The sequence below is a fragment of the Myotis nattereri genome (assembly GCF_964212035.1).
Source record: "Myotis nattereri genome assembly, chromosome: X".
Lineage (NCBI taxonomy): Eukaryota > Metazoa > Chordata > Mammalia > Chiroptera > Vespertilionidae > Myotis > Myotis nattereri.
The window spans coordinates 82,454,931-82,477,737 of record NC_138078.1 but is presented as its reverse complement, the minus strand read 5'-3'; the positions used below and the strand labels follow the sequence as shown (position 1 = coordinate 82,477,737).

The following is a 22,807-nucleotide window of genomic DNA, read 5'->3' as shown; positions in this document are numbered from 1 at the left end:
CCATAAGGGACACATTCAGGGGGCAGACTCAGTGGGCACCAAAGCCCCACTGAAGCAAGTCTTGCCCCAGAAGGGTGTCTTCAGCACAGAAGTTCTCCCACTGCAGACACAGCCGATTCTCACTGCCGATTGGCCTGGAGGTCAATTCCTCCCGGTGATCCTACAACAATCAAGGCATAACTACAACAAGACTGTGCACAAAGCCCACAAGGGGGTGCACCAAGAGTGTCCACCTCAGGTAACGGGGAAAGCTGAGCCACTGGGCCCTATAGGACACCTAGCACACAAAACCACTCTACCAACACAGGGAAGTATACAAAATGCGGAGACAAAGAAACAGGTCACAAATGACAGAAATGGAGGAAAGCAAATGACTGGATATAGAGTTCAAAACCACGTTTATAAGGTTTTTCAAGAATTTTATGGAAACCGCCGATAAATTTAGTGGGACTCTCAAGAAATCTAGTGAGACCCTCGAGGATATGAAAAAGGACCAACTAGAAATTAAGCATACACTGACTGAAATAAAGAATAATATACAGAGATCCAACAGCAGACAAGAGGATCCCAAGAATCAAGTCAAAGATTTGAAATACAAAGAAACAAAAAATACCCAACCGAAAAAGAAAAAAGAAAAAAGATTCCAAAAATATGAAGATAGTGTAAGGAGCCTCTGGGACAACCTCAAGTGTACCAACATCAGAATTATAGGGATACCAGAAGAAGAGAGAGGGCAAGATATTGAAAACCTATTTGAAGAAATAATGACAGAAAACTTCCCCTACCTGGTGAACGAAATAGACTTACAAGTCCAGGAAGCTCAGAGAACCCCAAACAAAAGGAATCCAAAGAGGCCCATACCAAGACACATCATAATTAAAATGCCAAGAGCAAAAGACAAAGAGAGAATCTTAAAAGCAGCACGAGAAAGAAAGTCAGTTACCTACAAGGGAATACCCATACGACTGTCAGATGATTTCTCAACAGAAACCATGCAGGCCAGAAGGGAATGGCAAGAAATATTCAAAGTGATGAATAGCAAGAACCTACAACCAAGATTCCTTTATCCAGCAAAGCTATCATGCAGAATAGAAGGTCAGATAAAGAGCTTCACAGATAAGAAAAAGCTAAAGGAGTTCATTACCACCAAACCATCATTGTATGAAATGCTGAAAGGTATTCTTTAAGAAGAGGAAGAAGAAAAAGGAACTCTTACCATTTGCCACAGCATGGATGGAACTGGAGAGCGGATAAATACCACATGATCTCACTCATTTGTGGAATACAATGAACAACATAAACTGATGAACAAGGACTGATCCAGAGACAGAGAGGCATTGATTGGACTGTCGGGCCTTGGAGGGAAGCTAGGGGAGGGTGGGGGGAAGGGGGAAAGATCAACCAAAGTACTTATATGCAAGCATATAGGCCTAACCAATGGACACGGACATCGAGGGGGGGGGGTGAGGGCATGAAAGGGGGGGTGGGGGTAGGGGGTAACGTGGGGATAAGGACACATATGTAATATCTTAATCAATAAAAAATATATTTAAAAAAAAACCAGATAGTTGGGTGGTGTTTTTCAAAATATACTCTTCTCCTGTCAAATTCAATTCAGAATCAACCCTGAGAATGGGAACTAAACACTAAAAGCCATTAGTATTGCAATGTGTGCAGCTCTGAACTAGTAAAACTAGATTTCATAAAAAGTTATCTCTGGAAAAGAACAAATAACTGAATACAAAACATGATAGTCCAATAATTGCCAAGGCCTTTGTTGCATTCATATTTCAAAAATTAACATGTATATGCCTCTGTAAAAGTGGCTCATCCTTAAAATCAAAGTCAAGAAGTATTTATACATTATGAGGACACAATTTTCATATAAAGATATATATATATATATATATATATATATATATATATATATATATACATATATATATATAATATTATTGATTTCAGAGAGGCAGGGAGAGGGAGAGATAGAAACATCAATGATGAGAGAGAATCATCGATTGGCTGCCTCCTGCATGGCCCCTACTGGGGATTGAGCCCACAACCCCAGGCATGTGCCCTTGACTGGAATTGAACCTGGACCCTTCAGTCCACAGGCAAACGCTCTATCCACTGAGCCAAACCAGCTAGGGTTGAAGACACAATTTTCAAGGATATAGGCAGTTTGCAGTAAAATAGATGTCTCAATTAGCAAAAAAAAAAAAATTGTGCAGCTCAGTTTTGGATTGATTTTCATACATAGATCTAAAGGAAATAATCTCCTCCCAACTCTGGAAAAGTGTATAGGTGAATAGATTAAGAAAAACAATCTCATAGACACAGACAACAATATGGTGATTACCAGAGGGAAAGAGGGGTGGGAGGAGTTAGAAGAGGGTAAAGGGGATAAATGGTAATGGAAGGGGACTTGACTTAGGGTGATGAACACACACTACAATATACATGTGATGTATTATAGAATTGTACACTGGAAACCTATATAATTTTATTAACCAATGTCACCCCAATAAATTAAATTAAAAAATAAAGAAATCAATAAATAAACAAAACAAAAAAAACCTATATTGTGTTAGTGAGCCTTGTAATATAATACTGATGAGCTGAGGAACAGAAGTAGAATATTCTAAATTTGATTAAAAATTCTAAATTTGATTAAAAATTGTTTTTTACATGCTTAAATAATTTTGTGCTTTGAAAACAATATTTTTGAGATGAAAAATTACTTTTCTCAAAATACATGTATTAAAATTTCAGCATAACTTTCTCAATCCAGAGAATTACCTTGCATGTCATAAATTTAGTATAAATGGAAGCTAACAATCTTCCTAAAAGTTTGAGCAGAGTGCAGCTCCTCTTTAGTTCCTAAAGTTGACATCTTTGCATCTTCAGTTATAATCATTGTCCATAAAAACAAAGTATAATGTTTGCTCCTAACATTTTTACTATATGGCACAATATTAACTCAGCAGACTTGAGTCTATCAAAGTCACTTCATTGTTAATTATAACTTCATCATTCTTCCAGAAAATTGAAGTAGGGTACAATGGCAGGAATTAAAGAATGGAGAGTCAAGTTTTTAGCAGATTAGATGAGGGATATCCTACCTAATAAAAGAGTGATATGCAAATTAGCCATCACTCCCTCACTCTGTCACTCCCTAACTCCATCACTCCCTCACACTGTCACTCCCTCACTCCATCACTACCTCGCTCCATCACAAAGATGGCAGTGGCCACAGAGCTGGAGAGAGCAGGAGGCTTGGGTTGCCCCCAGCGGTGGAGGAAGCCAAGCTTCCTGCCTGCCCTGGCTGGATCTGAGCTCAGCTCAAGGCTTCAAAATTTCAATTATAGAAGTTAAATAAATCCCAGATACCTGCTTCCAGCCTGCTGGCGTGGTCAGCCTGAAAACGGCCATCAGCCCCTTACCCAGGCTGGCCAGGCACCCCAGCAGGACCCCCAACCTGATCCGGGACACCCTTCAGGGAAAACCAGCTGGCCCTCACCTGTGCACCAGGCCTCTATCCTATATAATAAAAGGGTAATATGCAAATTGACCCTAACAGCAGAATGACTGGGAATGACTGGTCACTATGACACACACTGACCACCAGGGGGCAGACGCTCAATGCAGGAGCTGCCCCCTGGTGGTCAGTGCGCTCCCACAGGGGGAGCTCTGCTCAGCCACAAGCCAGGCTGATGGCTGCCAGCACAGCAGTGGTGGTGGGAGCCTCTCCCGCCTCCTCAGCAGCACTAAGGATGTCCGACTGCAGCTTAGGCCTGCTCCCCCCTGGCAAGTGGACATCCCCCGAGGGCTGCCGGGCTGCCAGAGGGATGTCTGACTGCCAGCTTAGGCCCAATTCCCCAGGCAGCGGGCCTAAGCCAGCAGGTGGACATCCCCCAAGGGGTCCCAGACTGCGAGAGGGCACAGGCTGGGCTGAGGGACTCCCCCTGAGTGCACAAATTTTTGTTGACTGGGCCTCTAGTATTTACATATTCTTTCTGTGTTTACCTCTTTGATATTCTGTTTATATTCCTCTAAAAATATTCAGAGAAAATTTATCATCAATAATTTATTTTAATCCCAATTGTTTTGTAAATAGTACACACAATAAATAAATAAATGATGAATTAGTTATGTAGATAATAGTAGTAAAGATTAGTTAGCATTCCTGATGTAATGATCATTAACATTCAGCATGATTGCCATTTTTCCTATAAAACTTTTACTAGTTAAGACTAATAGTAATTTTGGAAATCAGCAGTCCATATTGTTCAAATTGTCTTTACAACTCTAGAAGATTCCAAATAAAAACTTTTTTATTTTTAATATATGACCTCATCATGCATATAAAAAACATATTGCCAGTATGGAAATATTAAAACAATATTCCCAATTTGTTCTCTATACCTATGAATTTGTTTCTCTTTTGTTTGTTTTTTTTTTTGTTTGTTTGTTTTTTTAGATTCCAGGTGTAAGTGACATAATATAGCAGATGATCACTTCTAAGGTATGCAAATATCTAATCACTATGTTGTATTCCTAGAACAAATACAATATTGTATGTCAACTACAATTGAAAACTGCATTTTAAAAACAAAGACTGAAAAAAATCCCCCCAAATCAATATTACCCTTGAAGAATGCATCATGTTTAAATTTTATACTTGTCTATTCTTTAACAAATTGTTTTATTGATTGCAAAAGGTAGCTGCTTATCAATATGAATGACTGATTGAGCTTAGTACATGATAAACATCAAATCTTGGTTCAGGACATGAGGTTATTGCTTAAAAGGGCTAAATCTCAGTTGTCTCATTTGCATAATGAGGTAGTTGGTCAAGATGGCATTAAGGCTGCTTAGAGGTTTAAATTTAAAGACTTTATAAAAGGCAACACCTTAGCATGTACATTTCTGGATTATAAAAGTTACAAATAATGATCCTAGAAGGGGCATTAACAGATCAGTGTAATTCTCCTCATTTTATAGCTAAAGAAAAAAGACACAATGAGGTTAAAAGGCCATATAGCCAGTTAATTGCAGTGTCTGAATTAGAACCTGTAATAGGCAAAACTATGGCCTAAAAGAGATGACCTGCTATAGTCTGTGGTAAGGAGATTTTATTGATAATGATTACGAAATTATGTATTACAATAAAATTATTAGTTAACATCCAAATTTTTTAGAGTATGATTTTGCCGGGAGCCAGTCCATCCTTGCTGTTTCAAAGGACCTGGCATTTATGGCATACTGTTCTTAATATGTTTTCTCGCCTTCTTGGCACTATGTGTTTTAACTAAGGTTTCTGAGAAAGGTTGTTTCCCCAGGTAGGGATTTTCCCCTGAAGTTAGGGAGGGAATAAAACCTCTAAACTAAGTGCCAGGTGGGTAATTAATCACTTTAACTAGGAACAATCATGCTTAAGCTACATAATCTTTACTCCCTGGAATGGAGGTAAGAAACGCCCTAACCTTTGTAATAGAGATTGATAGGATTGAATCAACTGGTATAAATATAGATGTAACAAGACAGCAAGAGAGAGAGAGAGACAGAACCGAGGCACAGAACCTACACAGAACGTTCTCTAGAGACAGAAGAACTTCGCTGGAGAAAACATGGCAAAAGATCCTGGACAGAAACTGGCTTCAGAACCTAGAGACAGAACCTAGCGAGAGAACATGGCAAAAGATCCTGGACTGAACCTGACTACAGAAATTGGCTACAGAACCTGGCTGGAGAACCTGGTGACTGAACCTGGCTGGGGAACCTAGCGAGGGAGCATGGCTGCAGAACCTGGCTGGAGAACCTGGAGAACCTAGCAAGAGAACATGGACAGAGAACCTGGCTGGAGATCCAGACCAGAACTTGGCTGGAGATCCTGGCTAGAGATCCTGGCTAGGCTGCTGATCAACTGAACGCTGTCACCGCGTCATTCCTTCTTCGCTGACTCCGTCCACACCTTTGGGAACCCCTGGACCTGCTGGGGTTGGACCCCAGCATGATTTAAATAGATAACCGAAATTAATATTTAAAATCACCTGCTTTCTCATTGCTTTTGAGAGCTATACAAATTACAGGTTAGGAAATTTCTGAGGAAAAAAACAATTCTTAAAGGCTAATTTCATGTATTCTATTTAGTATATTTTTATGTAACTAAAAACTTTTCTAATATAACTTTGATAAAAATAAGTGCCATACTTAGATTATGTACTTTATTTTAATTTAAATGGAATGTAAGCAACAACTACTAAGATTACTGATTAAAATGGGAAAAATCACATTCAGCAAACACTGTCACTTTTACTAGTATTTTCTATTGGGTATCTTCAACATTCAGTAAAGATAAAATTAACAAAATGCAGAAATCCTGGTAAGATTGTCTATAGTTATTCCTTATTTAATGAATTTCTTGATACTTATTAGTTGTTGAGTGTTCTGTTAATGAAATAAATTATGAGAGTTACAAGTTACTGTACAATCTAAAAGTGTCATTAAGGAAAAAATATATTGCTATATTTATCCTCATTCATTAAAATATAAATTATTTTAAAACAAGAAATTAGACTGTGACTAATGTTACTAAAAACCCCAAAGTTGCGTCTTGCATGACTGATATTATATTTCAAAGACTATAAAGGGGAACAAATGGCACAGTCTTATAGGCAAAGAAAAGTGAGGAGTGAGAGTTAGATAAAAGAAGCAGAAGAGAGACAGAAGAAGGTCATAAAGAAAACTGCCTCTTGGCTCATAAATAATAGAAATATATATGTCAAATGAACTTTATTATATGGTGTAGGTAGCCTGATAAAAATTTAGAAGGAAAGGAAGTGTTATTGTGAAGAAAAGGCCACCTATTCTCTGTCACTGAAGGCGGTTATTCAAGTTTACTGACATTCCAGACCTTATGGCATTGGCTTTCAACTGCCAGCTTATGCCAAGCTCCTAGCGCTTGTCATTTTCAAAAAGAAAGACAACATAAGAGATTGCTTTGCTTAGCATGGCCTGGTTTTGAGTGATAAACCTCTATCTAATCCATATTAGTTTAAGACACCAAAAATACAGTCATCTTAGATGCTGTCACCCAAATAGAATCCTGTAAATGTCATCAAGTTTTCAACTTTAGAGATATACTTTTCATTTTGATCCATGACTTTGTGACTTTTTCTTTAGGTTATCTCTAGTATAAATCCTTCATTGCCTTCACAAAACCTAGATACCACAAATTATAAGTGATTTTTCAATTGGTCTGTGTTGTGATTGCATTTCCTGTATAGAAAGTTGTATATGATAAGATGGTATAGTAAGATTTGTTTCACCCATTTTATATATATATATATATATATATATATATATATATATATATATATATATATATATACTTTCATAAGCTTGAATAGAGAAAAACTGTCTTTGCAAAAGCATGTCAGTTTAAGTGATAAAATTAATATATATTACAGATCATCTGCCACTAGATAACTGTTTATATCTATCTAAGCTCATTTAGTATACAAACTACTATCAAGTGTGCCTTATTCTTTCCCAAGCAATGGCAGACAGCTGAACACTTGGGTAAAACCATTCTTTGTAATCTATTTATACACACTTTATTTATCTAACACATCAAGGGCTGAAATAAGCTGGTGTCAGAGACAGTATTCATAACTGCAATGATTTTCCTTTGAGAGTGAAAAAAAAGTGTTTTAATATTATTGTTAGCTTAAAATATTACTCTACATGAAGAAATTTTTTATTTCAATAGAAGGATAAAGCTATATGTCATTGTCACTTGGCAAGGCAATGAAAGTTGGCAGGCATTTGTCTTATACCTCTAGAATCCAGGACCATTGAGTTCAGTCCCTTTCACCAAGTGAAACAATAGAAATGATAATTGATAATATCTCTCCTGAGACACACTGATTAATTTATGTTTCAATATGTGACTTCAATTTTGCTGAGCTGATTCAAATTCTTTATTTAATTATTTTACTTCCTCCACCCCCATGGACTGACAGTACATTACAGGATAAGAATGAACATAGTTTTAGGAAACTAGGTTTCAAATACATAGCCAGCAGAGACAGAATTGGCCTGGATGGATAATTAACAACTAAAGGAGCATAGCTCCTCTTTCTTAGGTCCAGTGCTTTCCCCTTTTGTTTCACATAACAATATTAACAAAATGACAGCCTTTACTTTTATTCTTGTTGTAATATAGGAATTGATATGTGGGTTCCCACAAAAAATATTTTAAAGAAATATAGAGGCCGAAACCGGTTTGGCTCAGTGGATAGAGCATCGGCCTATGGACTGAAAGGTCCCAGGTTCAATTCCGGTCAAGGGCATGTACCTGGGTTGCGGGCACATCCCCAGTGGGGGATGTGCAGGAGGCGGCTGATCGATGTTTCTCTCTCATAGATGTTTCTGACTATCTCTCTCCCTTACTCTCTGTAAAAAATCAATAAAATATATTAAAAAAAAGAAATATAGAGGACTTATGAAGTCAAATAACCTAGATATTTGGCAACAAACAAAAATACTCAATGAGCCGAAACCGTTTTGGCTCAGTGGATAGAGCATCGGCCTGCAGACTGAGGGGTCCCGGGTTTGATTCCGGTCAAGGGCATGTACCTGGGTTGCGGGCACATCCCCAGTGGGGGATGTGCAGGAGGCAGCTGATCGATGTATCTCTCTCATTGATGTTTCTAACTCTCTATCTCTCTCCCTTCCTCTCTGTAAAAAATCAATAAAATATATTAAAAAAAATTATCTTTAAAAAAAATACTCAATGAACACTTATATGGGTAACACTTGCTAAACGGATTTAGATACTTTTCTGTGACATACTCTTGAAGAGTATGCTCTGCCATCCATATAAAATATATAGCCCATTATCATTTTTTTTAACAAACTGAATGGTATTTTCTTGCCGAATTTTTCAGATGAATAATTGTACATGTATATTAAATTTTTTCTGGGAAAATATTTGGACAGCTTTAGTTTGCCTTCAGATATCTGATCCCTAATGTTCTTAATTATGAAGGGTGACATTTTAATGATCCACTAGTAAGTTACTGTTTTATTTATTTTTTTTTATTTTTAATTTTTTATTAAATTTACTGGGATGACATTGGTCAACATGATCAAATATTCTCCTGTCACCTTATATTAGGACCCCTTCACCCCTCAGCCCCTTCCCTCTGGCAACCACCACTCTGCTGTTTGTGTTCACGTTTCAGTTTTATATCCCACATATGAGTGAAATCATATGGTTCATAGTTTTTCCTGACTGACTCATTTCACTGAGCATAATGTTCTCAAGGTCCATCCATGTTGTTGCAAATGGCACTATTTCATCCTTTCGTAAGGCTGAGTAGTATTCCATTGTGTATATGCACCACTTCTTCTTTATCCAGTCCTCTGTCACAGGACACTTTGGTTGTTTCCATGTCTTGGCCACCATGATAATGCTGCAGTGAACATTTGGGTGCATATGTCTTTGTGGATACGTTTTATGTTTTTTTAGTTTTTCAGTATATATCCAGGAGAGGGATTGCTGGGCCTTATGGTAGCTCTATTCTTAATTTTTTTTTTTTAGGAATCACCAGACTACTTTCCATAGTGGTTGTAGCAGTCTACATTCCTTCCAGCAGAGATTGAGGATTCTCTTTTCTCCACAACCTCTCCAACACGTGTTATTGCTCGTCTTGTTGATAATGGCTAATTTAATAGGTGTGAGGTGGTACCTCATTGTAGTTTTAATTTGCATTTCCCTGATTGCCAGTGAGGCTGAACATCTTTGCATATATCTATTGGCTGTTGGTGTGTCTTCTTGGGAGAGGTGTATTTTCAGGTCCTCTGCCCACTTTTTAATTGGGTTGTTTTTTTATTTGGTGTTGATTTTTATGAGTTCTTTATATATTTTGGAAATTAAACCTTTTGGGGAGCTACTCTTTGCACATATCATCTCCCAACAAAGAGGCAGTCAATAGGTGATTCGTTTAAGTTTCATAGTTGTTGTTTTTTTAAATTTTACCAATTATCTACATTCAGAATTAGATATTTACCTAATCAAATGTTCAACTAATAATTACTCTAATATTATCCCATACCAACAGTCTCTGCAGATCAAGACAAAATTTAGAATTTCTCTGAGTAGTACTCTAGTCAATCAAATTGGTCTTCCACTTTTTATAACATGTAATTTGATTACTGGTAGAGGATCAAAGTGTGTTGCCAGGGAAAGATTAATTACTTCCTTTTTCTGAATTAATTAGTACCATATTAGAGTGCTAAGCAAACCTGATCTAGTGAAAGAAAAATGAATGTCAAAGAGATGTTAACCTGAGCTATCGTTTGGCAGAGAGATTTATCATTTTTCCATTAATGAAAAATAATCCCCCCTTATTTTAAATATAGAACTTCTTTAGTCCTAAATACTCTTGGAACTATATTTTTCTTTTGTCTCACAGAAATTTGTAATGTGAGAGAAAAATTAACTTTTTTTTCAAAGGTGATGAAATTTTCCACATAAGTATTACTTTAAGCTCAAATTTTAGACACTAGACCAACTGTAACATTTTCAGATAAAGTGACTTAATGTGTGAAATGACCACATCCAGGAAAAGGTTTTTAAAAATGCATATGACATAACTTTGTCAGTTAAAGAAAAGTAAAACTTTGATTAAACTAGGACCTTTTCCCCCTTCAGTTAAGAGAATTCTCTCTGAAGATGAACTGATTTATGGCTGGTAAACTGAAGACTGACTTACTGATTTGAATCTGTTTAAAAACATTTTATTTCACCATTTCTCTTCCAAAGAATCACGCATGTTATCTATGATCATTGAAGTTATAATGTGCCAGTAGATTTTTAGAAATTTAGAAGGTACCCTTTTCTTACTCAACCATAGTGAGAGAGTGGCAATGCATTCTGTATTTAAGAGAACACACACACACACACACACACACACACATCTGACTTCATATATATGAGATATTAAAAAAATCTCTGATGGTTAGCCTGGTTAATTTTATTAATATTTCCATGTGTCAGAAGTTAGCCTGAATTATAATATCAGAGCAATGTTTTACAAAAAAAAAAAAAAAAAAAAAGCAAAAAAAAAACCGCAAAAAACAAAACAAAACAAAAACCCACAAAAGTTGGGAAGTGTGTTTAACGCTTCTCTTCATAAATTACATTTTACCTAATGCCACTTATGAATAAGTAGATATGAACATTGAGCCATATGTAGTTTAGTGTTTTTAGAGTATTCTGAAGAGGATCATAGTGTCCTCAAATCTCTCAACTTATACCATATCTTAATATATAAAATGTCCAGCAGTACATAGTCCACCCTGTTCTTTACTAGGGCCACACATATATCCACAAGAGCCTTTGAAAATGCAAAGACATTACCTGTTAGAGTATCCACAATAACCTGGAACCAACCAATACTAATGTTTATGAATTGGACTTCTGTTTGTTTGTTTCCACTAAATAGCTAGCTTCGAAGAGCAGGGTCCATTGGAAACAGTGCACATTATTTGATGGGGCTATCATGGGAGGTAAGCTCTGGGACAGAGGCCATTAGCTAAGAAAGACAAAAACTCATAGGATGGCAGTAAGCGGCTTTCAGACCAAAGGCTAAAGTCAGAAGATTGCAATTGTGAAATTTAAGAATTCAGAAAGCTTTCAAATGGAATAAGACAGAATGTTTTATTAAACTTGTCTCCTAAAAGAGAAATAAATAATTGGATTGCATTTGCTTGTTTCTTTATCTTAAAAAAGAGAGTTAATATTCTTGGCAAAAGACTCAAGAGAATGGATAGCATAATTTTTTCATCTAATCAACAGATTTTTATCAACCTGGGAACTATAGGTTAAAGTAGCATTAATAAATCCCTTTAGCAAATTTTGGGGAAATCATATTCATAAAAGTTGTATTTCCATTTGTTTTTGTGAAGTTACAAGGAATTTTCAGAACTATGTACTATTTTGGGCTATTCATTAGCAGAAAAGAAAGCAGATTGAAGTTATAATGCATTTCACAATATGAAATGGGATCTGCATAAATTAATTCAATTGCTTAAGGACAACATTTATTTCCTCCAGCAGTTTACATTCCTATTTGTGGTGCTATTGACTAACACTTCACAGTTTACTGGCATCTGCTCCATATCACAAAACACATTATTATGTACTGTTTCAGAGCTATACAGTTTCTTTTTTAAGAATCAATATATCTTATCATCTGTATTAATCTAAGGAAATTATTTTCCTATGGCAAAGTTTGTATCAGCGATTTTTTTCCTTTTTACTCAAAACAAAACACACACATACACTATATTAAAAATCTCACTAATATGCCATTTTAGTATAATACAACTTCTTTAAAAAGTGAAATATTGTGCTTCTTGCACTTGTAATAATAAGATCCTTTATTGTCCAAAATGAAATACCTAATCAAAAAATTCTTTTGGAACATAGTTTAGAGGGAAGTTCTAGGTCCAGTGAGAGAATAGGTAGTTGATATTACTCATAGTAATAAATAAACTTTAAAAAGTGACCCATTAATATTTTAGACATATACAGAAATGGACATTAATTGTTAATTATCTCTGCCCTTTGCATAAGCTTATTAAAATAGCAAATAGCAAAAATATATTATTTGTATTACTATTATTAGTGCCTACAGCTACCCCAATTTTAAAATAAAACCTAATTAGTAAAGAACTTTGTTAACTTACATTTTGTCATTGCCTCATCCTATAATTATGAACAAAATATTTAATGATCAAAATAACAGTGCCAATATAATTAGAGGAGAGAAATGCTTAGTCCTTGGTAGAAATAAGCTATAAAAAATAGCTCTTAACTATGTTAGTGCATACATTGTTGCTACACTTGCACTCTAACTATAAATAAAATCAGGTCCTGTAAAGAGCTCTTCATATTAGTATTTTTAAAACAGCTACTTATTATTACATATAATTTACCATATGTAATTGGGATCAATAAACCTGTATTGCATATTTTAAATGTTTCGTAATTTCTGACACATATTAATTCTGCCCCTTTCACTATCAATAATATCCCAGCTTAGTCTCATTCAGTTTGAATTTTTATTTTAGTGTTAGATCCACACTGTGAATGCTTACTCTGAGTTTATTCTTTCATTGTTGGTTTTGCAATCTCTAAGAAAAGTTCTTAGTAACATAGCATAGTCAAAGGAATCAACTCTCTCTATAGAAATGATGCTCATGTCAACTTTATATTATCTGTTAAGCAGGAAGTGATAGGCCTACAATTAAAATAATAATGTATGGAGTAAAAAAGAGCAAGGATACTTTGTTTAATACATATTTGTTACTTATGACCATATTCTTATTAGAGATTGACTCTGAGTTTATTGTGGTGGTAGATATAGTCAGAACTAGAAATAATTATGTCCTCATGTACACGGTAAATGAAAGGTAGAATAGTGTTTTGCCCGAGTCCATTCATTGTCTTCACAAGCTGAGTTTAGACAGAGACCCCCCCCCCAAAAGCTAGTAACGTTTGAAGTCCTAGCAAAGGTCAGAACTGTACACCACCCAGTTAATCTAGGAACCACCCAGTTAATTTAGGTAATAATAGTTGAAGCATCCCCACCTTAGTTCCCTTAATTCCTTAGCTACTTATGTAGATCCTTGTTGATTATTGTTAATCAGATACTCTGCCTACTCCCGGAAATCTATTGATGAGCTAATCAGATACTTTGTCTATTCCTGGAAATTGTCTGCTGATCTGTGTGTCATTGAAACCTCCTTACCCTAAGGGCTACTCCAGATCAATAAAAGATTGGAGCAGCCTGAGCAGTGGTGGAAGTCCTTCAGGACTTGCCCTCCTGGTCCCCCAATATTGCAAAATTATCTCGTGTCTTTTTCTCTCATTTGTTGTGCGGCTCCTCTTTCAGATACCGAACCCTACTCCACGCAGAACGTGGAGGGAGTCTTACTCGACAGTGTTTCATGTTATAGAGTTTTTCATTCTCAGAATGAACAGTGATAAATTATTGTAAGTATAAAATTGAATATAGGCGTAGCAGATGTTTAGGACTTTCTGAACTTGGTGACTAACAAGTCTCTAAAGTGTTTATATTGAAACACATTTAATATCCAATATCTACTCTTGTAGAGAGAAAAATGTTGATGTTGTTATCATTGGTTCTATATATTTAGATTACATTTTGATGTTCAACCACTTGATTTCCCTTATTTTTTGGAGTTTCAAAAATAGAAGGTTAAAACATAATGATGGGGAAGCCATTTTGTTCTCAGTACTACATGCTTTATTTGAATTATGTACCCATACAAACCTTAATGTTCAAAATAGCTTTTCAAAATTTCTATTTTCTATTAATTTATTTCATATATATATTCTTGTTCCTTGGTCTCTTTTCTTCATATTGGTTTATACGTATGTCTCTTCTCACATATACAGTATGCTCTTTTGTACCTATACACTTTTATGTATAGGAAACATATCTGGAGCAAATTATAATTACTGGAAATCGGAATATTTTGAGATATGTATAACCTTACCAAATTTTTTATTTCCTAAAATTATCAGGAAGCTGGATGTTCAATACATTTAAAGGTAAAAAATTTAATTAAGTTCTCCATTTAGTACCAGCTTCATGATCCTTTTTAAGAATTCAACATCTTTGGCTTTTATAAAATATAGCCTTTTATGCCTTTAGTATGGAGACCAAATCTGAATCTTTTTATAAACAGTAACATGCCATAAGGCATGTGTTTAGTACATCATTGAAAACCTAAAACCAACTTCTCTGCATTGGAGTCAGGATCTCTTATTTCCTTAAAAGTTAATTTTCTATGATTTTTATGAGAAAAATAAACCTAAAATAATTTTCATGAATTATAAAAATAATTTATATATACACAAATAAATTAAATGAATAAAATAAAATGGCTGGTTATGTACATATAAATATATATATGCAGATATAAAGAAAAAAAAACCTAGCTATGATTAAACAAAATGACCATGTTAAATTTCATAAATAGTTTTATTCAAAGTAGACATGATCACACATTTCAAATACTATAAATGGATGTATATGGGCCTCCTAGATAATTTAGTATTTTTACCTTTTAAAAATGTGTAACGCATATTAACATTATAAAATAGCTGGTTTATTATGGCTATAGTTGTTTGACTTGCAAACAATAAACCCATTTATACTTCAGGAAAAGAGAGGTATAACTTACTGGATTCAGGATCAGAGTTGCCATCCCCTTCAGTGCGGTTGTTGGGTGCAGAATGATCAAAGTACTCCTCCTGAAGATAACCAACGGGCAGAGCATGGGATGCGCTGGGAAGATTGCCTGCATCATGGTCTCCCAGTCCGCCATCACTGCTGCTTTCCTGAGAGCCTTCTGGTAGGTGAAATGTGACACGCCGCTGGGACTGAAAGGAAGAAAGCAAATTACAGGATTTCAGCAATGATCTGAATAATTGCTTAATGCAGCCAATTTAGAAATACATTATTTCAACTATCTAGTGAAGTCACACTAACATTATGTTGATTTGGGAACAATTTCAGGCTTCTGTGAACCTGCTGCACCTGGCAACAGAGTTGCTGTCATTATATTTTGAAACAAGGCACATCCAGATGCAGAATAAAGTCAACTTGCTCTAAAGCACAAAGCTGTCAGCCTTTAAAGATACTCAAGCATATTGAAAATTCTGATAATCATTTCAACATTGATTTATTGAGTGCCTATTTGACAATAATTCATTTTTTAAAATAATAAGCATGAATAAATGTAACAAAATTTTATTGCTGTATCTATAAAATTCTGGCAAGCTAAAACAGTAAATATAAACAAATTTATCCAATCATGTAGGCTTAGAAAATTTAAAGTTCAAATCATCTTTTCAAATAAATTAGAGGCAATATTTTGAATTGGAACTCATTTAAATTGATTCTACACTCTAAAAAATAAGAACAATTACATGGTATGGATAACAGTTGATGGTGATTATAATAACAAAGCATAGGTATTATCTTAAATGGTAATTATAGCAGAACATAAAAAATATAATGCCAAATATAAAGATGAAACATTCGGTCTCCAAAAGAAAAGGCTCAAGACAACCAGTAATGGTGATGACTCCACCAGAAGTAGCAGTATTTTTTTTGCAGCATTGTTATATGTAGTAGCTAGTCTACAAAGATATCCTCTGCAATGGATATTCATATTTCTTCATATTCATACCCTTATGTAGTACTCTACCACATAATATGTAGTACTAAATATGGGAGGCCCTCTGTAACCAAACCTTGCAGCTTATGTTTTGCTCCCTTGGAATACTCACTGTGGGGGAAACCAGCTGCATTGAAAGAAGTCTGACTACTAGGAGACTGCCATGCTATACGGAAGCTCAAGATAGCTGTGTGGAAAGACTGCATAGAAAGGAAGTACAATAGACAGAGAGGCCCAGCTGTTCCAGCCACAGTAGTTCAGGTGCTAAATATGAATGTGAAGAACCCATTCTGTTCATTACAGTTTTGGGCCTCATTTGAGTCATCCAAGCCATCTCCAAACATTTAACTCATCCCATTTTAGTCACAAGCCATTGTGGAGCTGATAGTTATCTCTGCTGTGCACTACCCTAATTTTTGACCTAAAAAATGTAATGTACAATTGTTTTATGTTTTGTGCTTCAAAGATTAGGAATAGTTTGCTATGTAACAATAGACCAACCAAAATACTTCACTACTAGCAGTATGCAATATACATTTAAGAGATAATTATTTAAGAAATCTACACAAAGCAAAGTGAAATAAGCCAGTCAGAGAAAGAAAAATACCATATGATTTCACTTATATGTGGAATCCAATGAACACAATAAATAAACAAAATAGAAACAGATTCATTGATACAGAGAACAGACTGACAGCTGTCAAAAGGCAAGGGGTGGTGGCTGGATAAAATTGGTAAAAAATTTAAGCAAAAAAAAAAATACAACAACTTATAGACAGATAATAGTATGGTGATTGCCAGAGGGAAAAGGTAGTGAGAGGAAGTAGGAGAGGTTGAAGGGAGGATAAATGGTGATGGACGGAGACTTGAATTGGAGTGGTGAACACACAATGCAATATACAGATGATATATTATAGAACTGCACACTTAAAACCTATGTAATTTTATTGCCAATGCCACCACAATAAATTCAATAAAAATATAGGGATTAAAAAATAATTTCCATGACAGAATGAGGATACTTTTGCAAATTCAGGTTTGACAGTCAGCAATCTCTTCAGATGGAGATATGAAAACACTTGAAGATTCTTGCGATAGACTGAATGTCTGCTGCCCCTCAAAATTCATATGTTGAAACCTAATACCCAACATTATGGTATTTAGAGGTGGGACTTTGGGGACATGGTTGTTCTTGAGATTGGAGTCTTCATACATGGGATTAGTGTCCTTATAAAAACAGCACCAGAAAGCTCACGCTCCAACTTCTGCCATGTGAGGAAACAGCAAGCTACTTTTGTCAGGCCAGCAAAGTTGGATTTGACTGCTCTCTGTTTAAGAAGTCAAATGCTCATTTAGTTATAGGTTAAACCTCATTTAATTCCAAAAATTAATTTTAGTTGTTAAAATAAGCCCTTGTTAAAATATTGTCATCCACTTCAATTAAAATATAAACACTTTTTACTCACAAACATTTTAAAAATATAAGAACTAGAAAAATAGCATTTTAAAATGTCCAAAACACTATACTATAGATATTTATCTACAATTAACTATTGTCTATATCTTAAAGATAATACTTAAACAGATTTTAAAAATCACTGTATGTAAAGTAATCCAGTCTATCATTGACTAATTTATAATTGCTTGCATCATAATGCATAACTGTTAAGAGATATTTTTATTTTCTATAAGACACAAGTAATATATTTCAAGTACATATACATATATGATGTACTATACATATGGTACATGGTATGTATATATTGTGTGTTTAGTGTATGTGCATGTGAATGTAGTTTTACCATATACATTTTTAAAGTATTAGACATAGATAAAAATAACCTATGAATAAGAAAATATTTTACTGCTGACAAAATAATTAATCTGTAATTTAAAATGTGCTGGTTAAGCTTGGAGTCATACACCCTAACAGAATTTAAATTGCCAGTGAATAGAAGGTAAAGTTGTGTCAAATGGTAGGAGTAGAGACTATATACCTTACTTTCTAATGTAAGGGGAATGGAGTTTTGTGTTAGCCTGTTTGTCTATGCATAAAACAAAACAGCAACAACAAAGACAATTTAAGTTAAAAAAATTATCCCATCCTAGGACACCTATACTAGTAGCTTAACTAAAAGCCCTTGCAAAAAAAATTCCATAGAATGTACCTCTAATTGGCCTGGGTGTGTACTCATCCTCAATCCTCTTGACCCTCATAAATGGAATCCCCTTAGGTGTAAATAACAGAATGGCAGGGTTTTTAAGGACTCCTTTTAGTGAACAAAACTGTTTTTGTCCCTTTTTAAATGTGCCAAAAATCACTACCAGAACCAGTACTGTGTTCTTGAAATGCAGCTCTTATATTTGACATTATCACATATATACCTTTGAATTTTAAAAGCAAAACTGTCATATTAATAAACAATCTTATTTATGTTAGCTTTAACAAATATCAGAGGGCCTCAAGTGGAGATGAAGGAATGTTGACTGATCATTAATGGCTTATATCATTTTTAAATCATATATAAGTTCAGTGACATTAAGGATTTGACTTCTTTCTCATTCACAGTTTCGAAGTTTACAGTCTGAAACACTGTCTTACCTATTTCTATAATCCATAGAATGCATTCAAATATCATTATTTAAATATAGGCATTCCATTTCTTTATTCAGTGGATTAGCAAGAGGCTTTATATTTCCACATCTGTGAATAACTAGGCTGTCCATGAAATATTTTCTGCAGTTAAATTATTAGAATTTAATTTTAAGGAATTGTTTTTAAAAGCTCCTGAAAAACTAGCTTTTAATAATAAAAAAACTGTTAACTATTTTTTCCTATGGCTACTCTAATAATTCCTAGTTAAGCTTACATTTTGTAATTTGTGACACTTCCAGATGGAACTGAACATACAATAATGATATGAACTGAACAATTTATGAATCCTTTATAGTAAATTTTGGAAAACTGGTTTAACTCATTTGCCCTTTACTTGTTAGTGGGTAAATCCTTTATCTCTGATGGCGCCTTTCTGCTCAGATTCATTACATGAAGACATTCAAATTGCAGATGTAATTTTTTTATCCAATATATTTAAAAATATTAACCATTACATGAAAATCATTCCCAAGTCTCTCAAAGAAAAGGATTAATAATGTCCTTTTTTTTTCAAGTGTTGAAGATGATTGCTGTGCAATATAAAAGAGCTATTACACTAATGACCATGTCATAATGTGTCTGTTTGCAGTCCTTCAAGGAAGCTGTGGCATACAAATTAAACAATCTATTCACTGTAACAGTGACTTTATTGGATGGAAAAAAAATCCTGGATCATTCCTGAATAAATGTCTTACTGAACGGCTAGTTATTTTTCTCCCAGTTGGAGAAAAATTCACGGGTTTCTTCCCCTTTAATCTAGATGCTACATGCCTTGTTTTTAACTCAAATCAATCAAAATTCCAGAAAATATGAATGTGTAGAAATAATACTGTTGTCACATTGATGAATCATTTACAAGCAAATTATCAATTCCCAACATTCTTGTGTCTATTACAATACCTCAAGAAGGCATAATTCCATGCTAAGTATCAAATGAATATCCTTACATTTCCATATCATGATGTAAATGGCACCTTAGAAGGTGAAGCTGTCAGCAGAGAGGTTGCATGAAGACAGACCAGCCTGTGAATCTCATTATGGAATGCTTGAGTATCATGTTCCAGAGGGCTCATTAGAATTACCTGTCAAAGTGTTCAAACTAATCATACAACCTTGCACTCCCTCTGATGCCAATTCTAATACACCCTGACCCAGCCTACCTTGGATTCTCTGCCATTGTCAGTAACTCTGAATAGAGACTGTAATCATAGGTGGGGTTACTACTTTTTCAGCATTACTATGTATGTGCAAGGTTGTTTTTTATTTATATGTAAAACGTTCTCAATATCAAACTAGTAAGCATTTTTTTAGCCTCTGAGTTCTCATGTATTATAATAATCGACAACTTCTTTCTGGATGCCAGTGGTTTGCATTTTTCCATGGCTACTGTCTCATCAAAATAATTTATAATATTCAATATATTATAAATTAAAATGTGAAAAAAATTAGAAACTCAACTTGAGATTTTTATGTGCATTATATGACCACCACATACATCTCACTTATAGCTCATAATTTCCAGTATAAAATCTCCTGGACGACATATTATATATTAGGCCTTTACTATTTAACCCTATGTTTCATTAAGCTTCCTACTTTTCCAATTCAAATAATCTTGCAAAACAGATCAGTTCATCTAATCGCTTTTTCACTGTTCTATTTCATAAAATTTGAATGGTATGTCTCATTTCTCATTTTCCCTTTCACATTTTGTTCCTGAAGATTTTACATTTTAAGGCTTTTTTAAAAAAATACCCTAACATATTATTAGCATGTGCAGAAAGTTCTTCATATTGCTCAATTATTCCAGAATCAGATCTTTCCTTAGCTCTATTTTACTCTTAAACCTTTTATGGCACTTGGTGATTTAAAAAATATATTATTTTATTTTATTAATTTTTGGTAAATGATGTAGGCATATTTTTTAGAAAGAGGAATGGAAAGAGAGAGAGAGAGAGAGAGAGAGAGAGAGAGAGAGAGAGAGAGATGAGAAACATCTATCAGGTGTGTCCTACACGTGCCCTAATCAGAAATCAAATTCGCCACATTTTGGTGTACAGGAGGACACTCCAACCCACTGAGCCACACTATAGAGGGCCGGGCATATTTTTTTAATGATAGAAGACTACATGGCATTGCATGATGACATCTTTTTTTGGAGTCATGATTCATTTCAAAGCAACCAAAATGGAAGTATTCTACTTGTAGATAGGTAGGATAAAACTTCTGCTTTCCTGAATGTTGTTGATTGTAAATTGGTGATTGCCAGAATTTTGTGAATTTTTAAATTAAATAGCATTATTACAAATGTTTGAGAAATTACAGTTGTGTAACTAACAATTAGAATAAGACAAAGTGAAACTGAACATACTTTGAAACTGGCATGTGTCCAAAAGTGACATTAAGGGGTATTAAAACCAGATATTAAACTAAAAGCTGATCATTACAATGGTCTGGAAGATAAAAGCCAAATAGCAATTAAAAGAAAGAAAAAGAAGAAACATCTAAATTATTTTTGGTGCTAACCATATCTACTTTTAGGGACTTACATTAAAATGAATAAGTTATCATAGGACCTTCATTATCCAGAACCAGTCCTCTGGCAGCCTCAAACTATTCAAAAAACAGCAGTTCCAGGAGAAGTAAAAGGCATGCAAATTGATAAAATACTTATCACTAAGTTCATGCTCAAAATTATATCTACCTTACATGTTTTAACAATTTGGGTTACCTTAGTCTTCAACTCAAAGTGTGTTTGAAGGGTTGGTAGCTGCTAGAAACAAAAACATAGACAGAAAGAGAAATTTCCACCAACTATCCCTAAATCTGCCTTCCGTATAATAAGTGTGATTCTCCTTCTATATGACAAATCTCCCAGTGTCTGAAGATAATTAAACCTCACATACTAATATTCCAATTCCATGTTAACATCCCATCCTAATTTGGCATGGTTTTCAGACCTTTTACCATCTTTCTATTCTGTTTTCTTTTTGCCCATGTAATTCTTTTTTCTTTTTGCTTCTTCGGTTGGGTATTTTTTGTTTCTACATATTTCAAATCTTTGACTTGATTCTTGGGATCCTCTTGTCTGCTGTTGGATCTCTGTATATTATTCTTTATTACAGTCACTGTATGCTTAATTTCTAGTTGGTCTTTTTTCATATCCTCCAGGGTCTCACTAAATTTATCGGCAGTTTCCATAAAATTCTTGAAAAACCTTATAAACGTGGTTTTGAACTATATATCCAGTTGTTTGCTTTCCTCCATTTCTGTCATTTATGACCTGTTTCTTTGTCTCGGCATTTTTTATGCTTCCCTGTGTTGGTAGAGTGGTTTTGTGTGCTAGGTGTCCTATAGGGCCCAGTGGCTCTGCCTCCCCAGTTACCTGAGGTGGACACTCTTTGTGCACCCCCTTGTGGGCTTTGTGCACCCCCTTGTGGGCTTTGTGCACAGTCTTATTGTAGTTATGCCTTGATTGTTGTAGGTATCACTGGGAGGAATTGACCTCCAGGCCAATTGGCAGTGAGAATCAGCTGTGTCTGCACTGGGAGAACTTCTGTGCTGAAGACACCCTTCTGGGGCAAGACTTGCTTCAGTGGGGCTTTGGTGCTCACTGAGTCTGCCCCCTGAGTGTGTCCCTTATGGATCTGAAGAGTTGTAATCTGGATGGTCCCACTCTGACCACTGGGTACGCTGGCTCTTGGATCTAAGGAGGTGCTAATTTAGTCTCTTCCTGAGGTTACCCAGCAGGAGCTATGAAAAGATTTGCATATTCCCCTTCCTTTTTTTGAGTTTGGAGGTGCCCAAATGAGGCCCAGCTGTGAAGCAATGCAAGCTGCTGTGGGGCCTTGGGCCTTCTTGGAA

At 35.1% G+C, this 22,807-nt stretch overlaps 1 protein-coding gene across 1 annotated transcript in view; it reads right to left on the bottom strand.

Moving 5' to 3' along the window:
• PCDH11X (protocadherin 11 X-linked) overlaps positions 1-22,807 on the bottom strand; it is a 972,549-nt gene that overhangs the window by 274,647 nt on the left and 675,095 nt on the right. Inside the window, exon 6 of the mRNA XM_081115087.1 lies at positions 15,289-15,487. Coding sequence (XP_080971213.1) covers positions 15,289-15,487 — 199 coding nt within the window. The remainder of the gene's footprint in view (positions 1-15,288; positions 15,488-22,807) is intronic.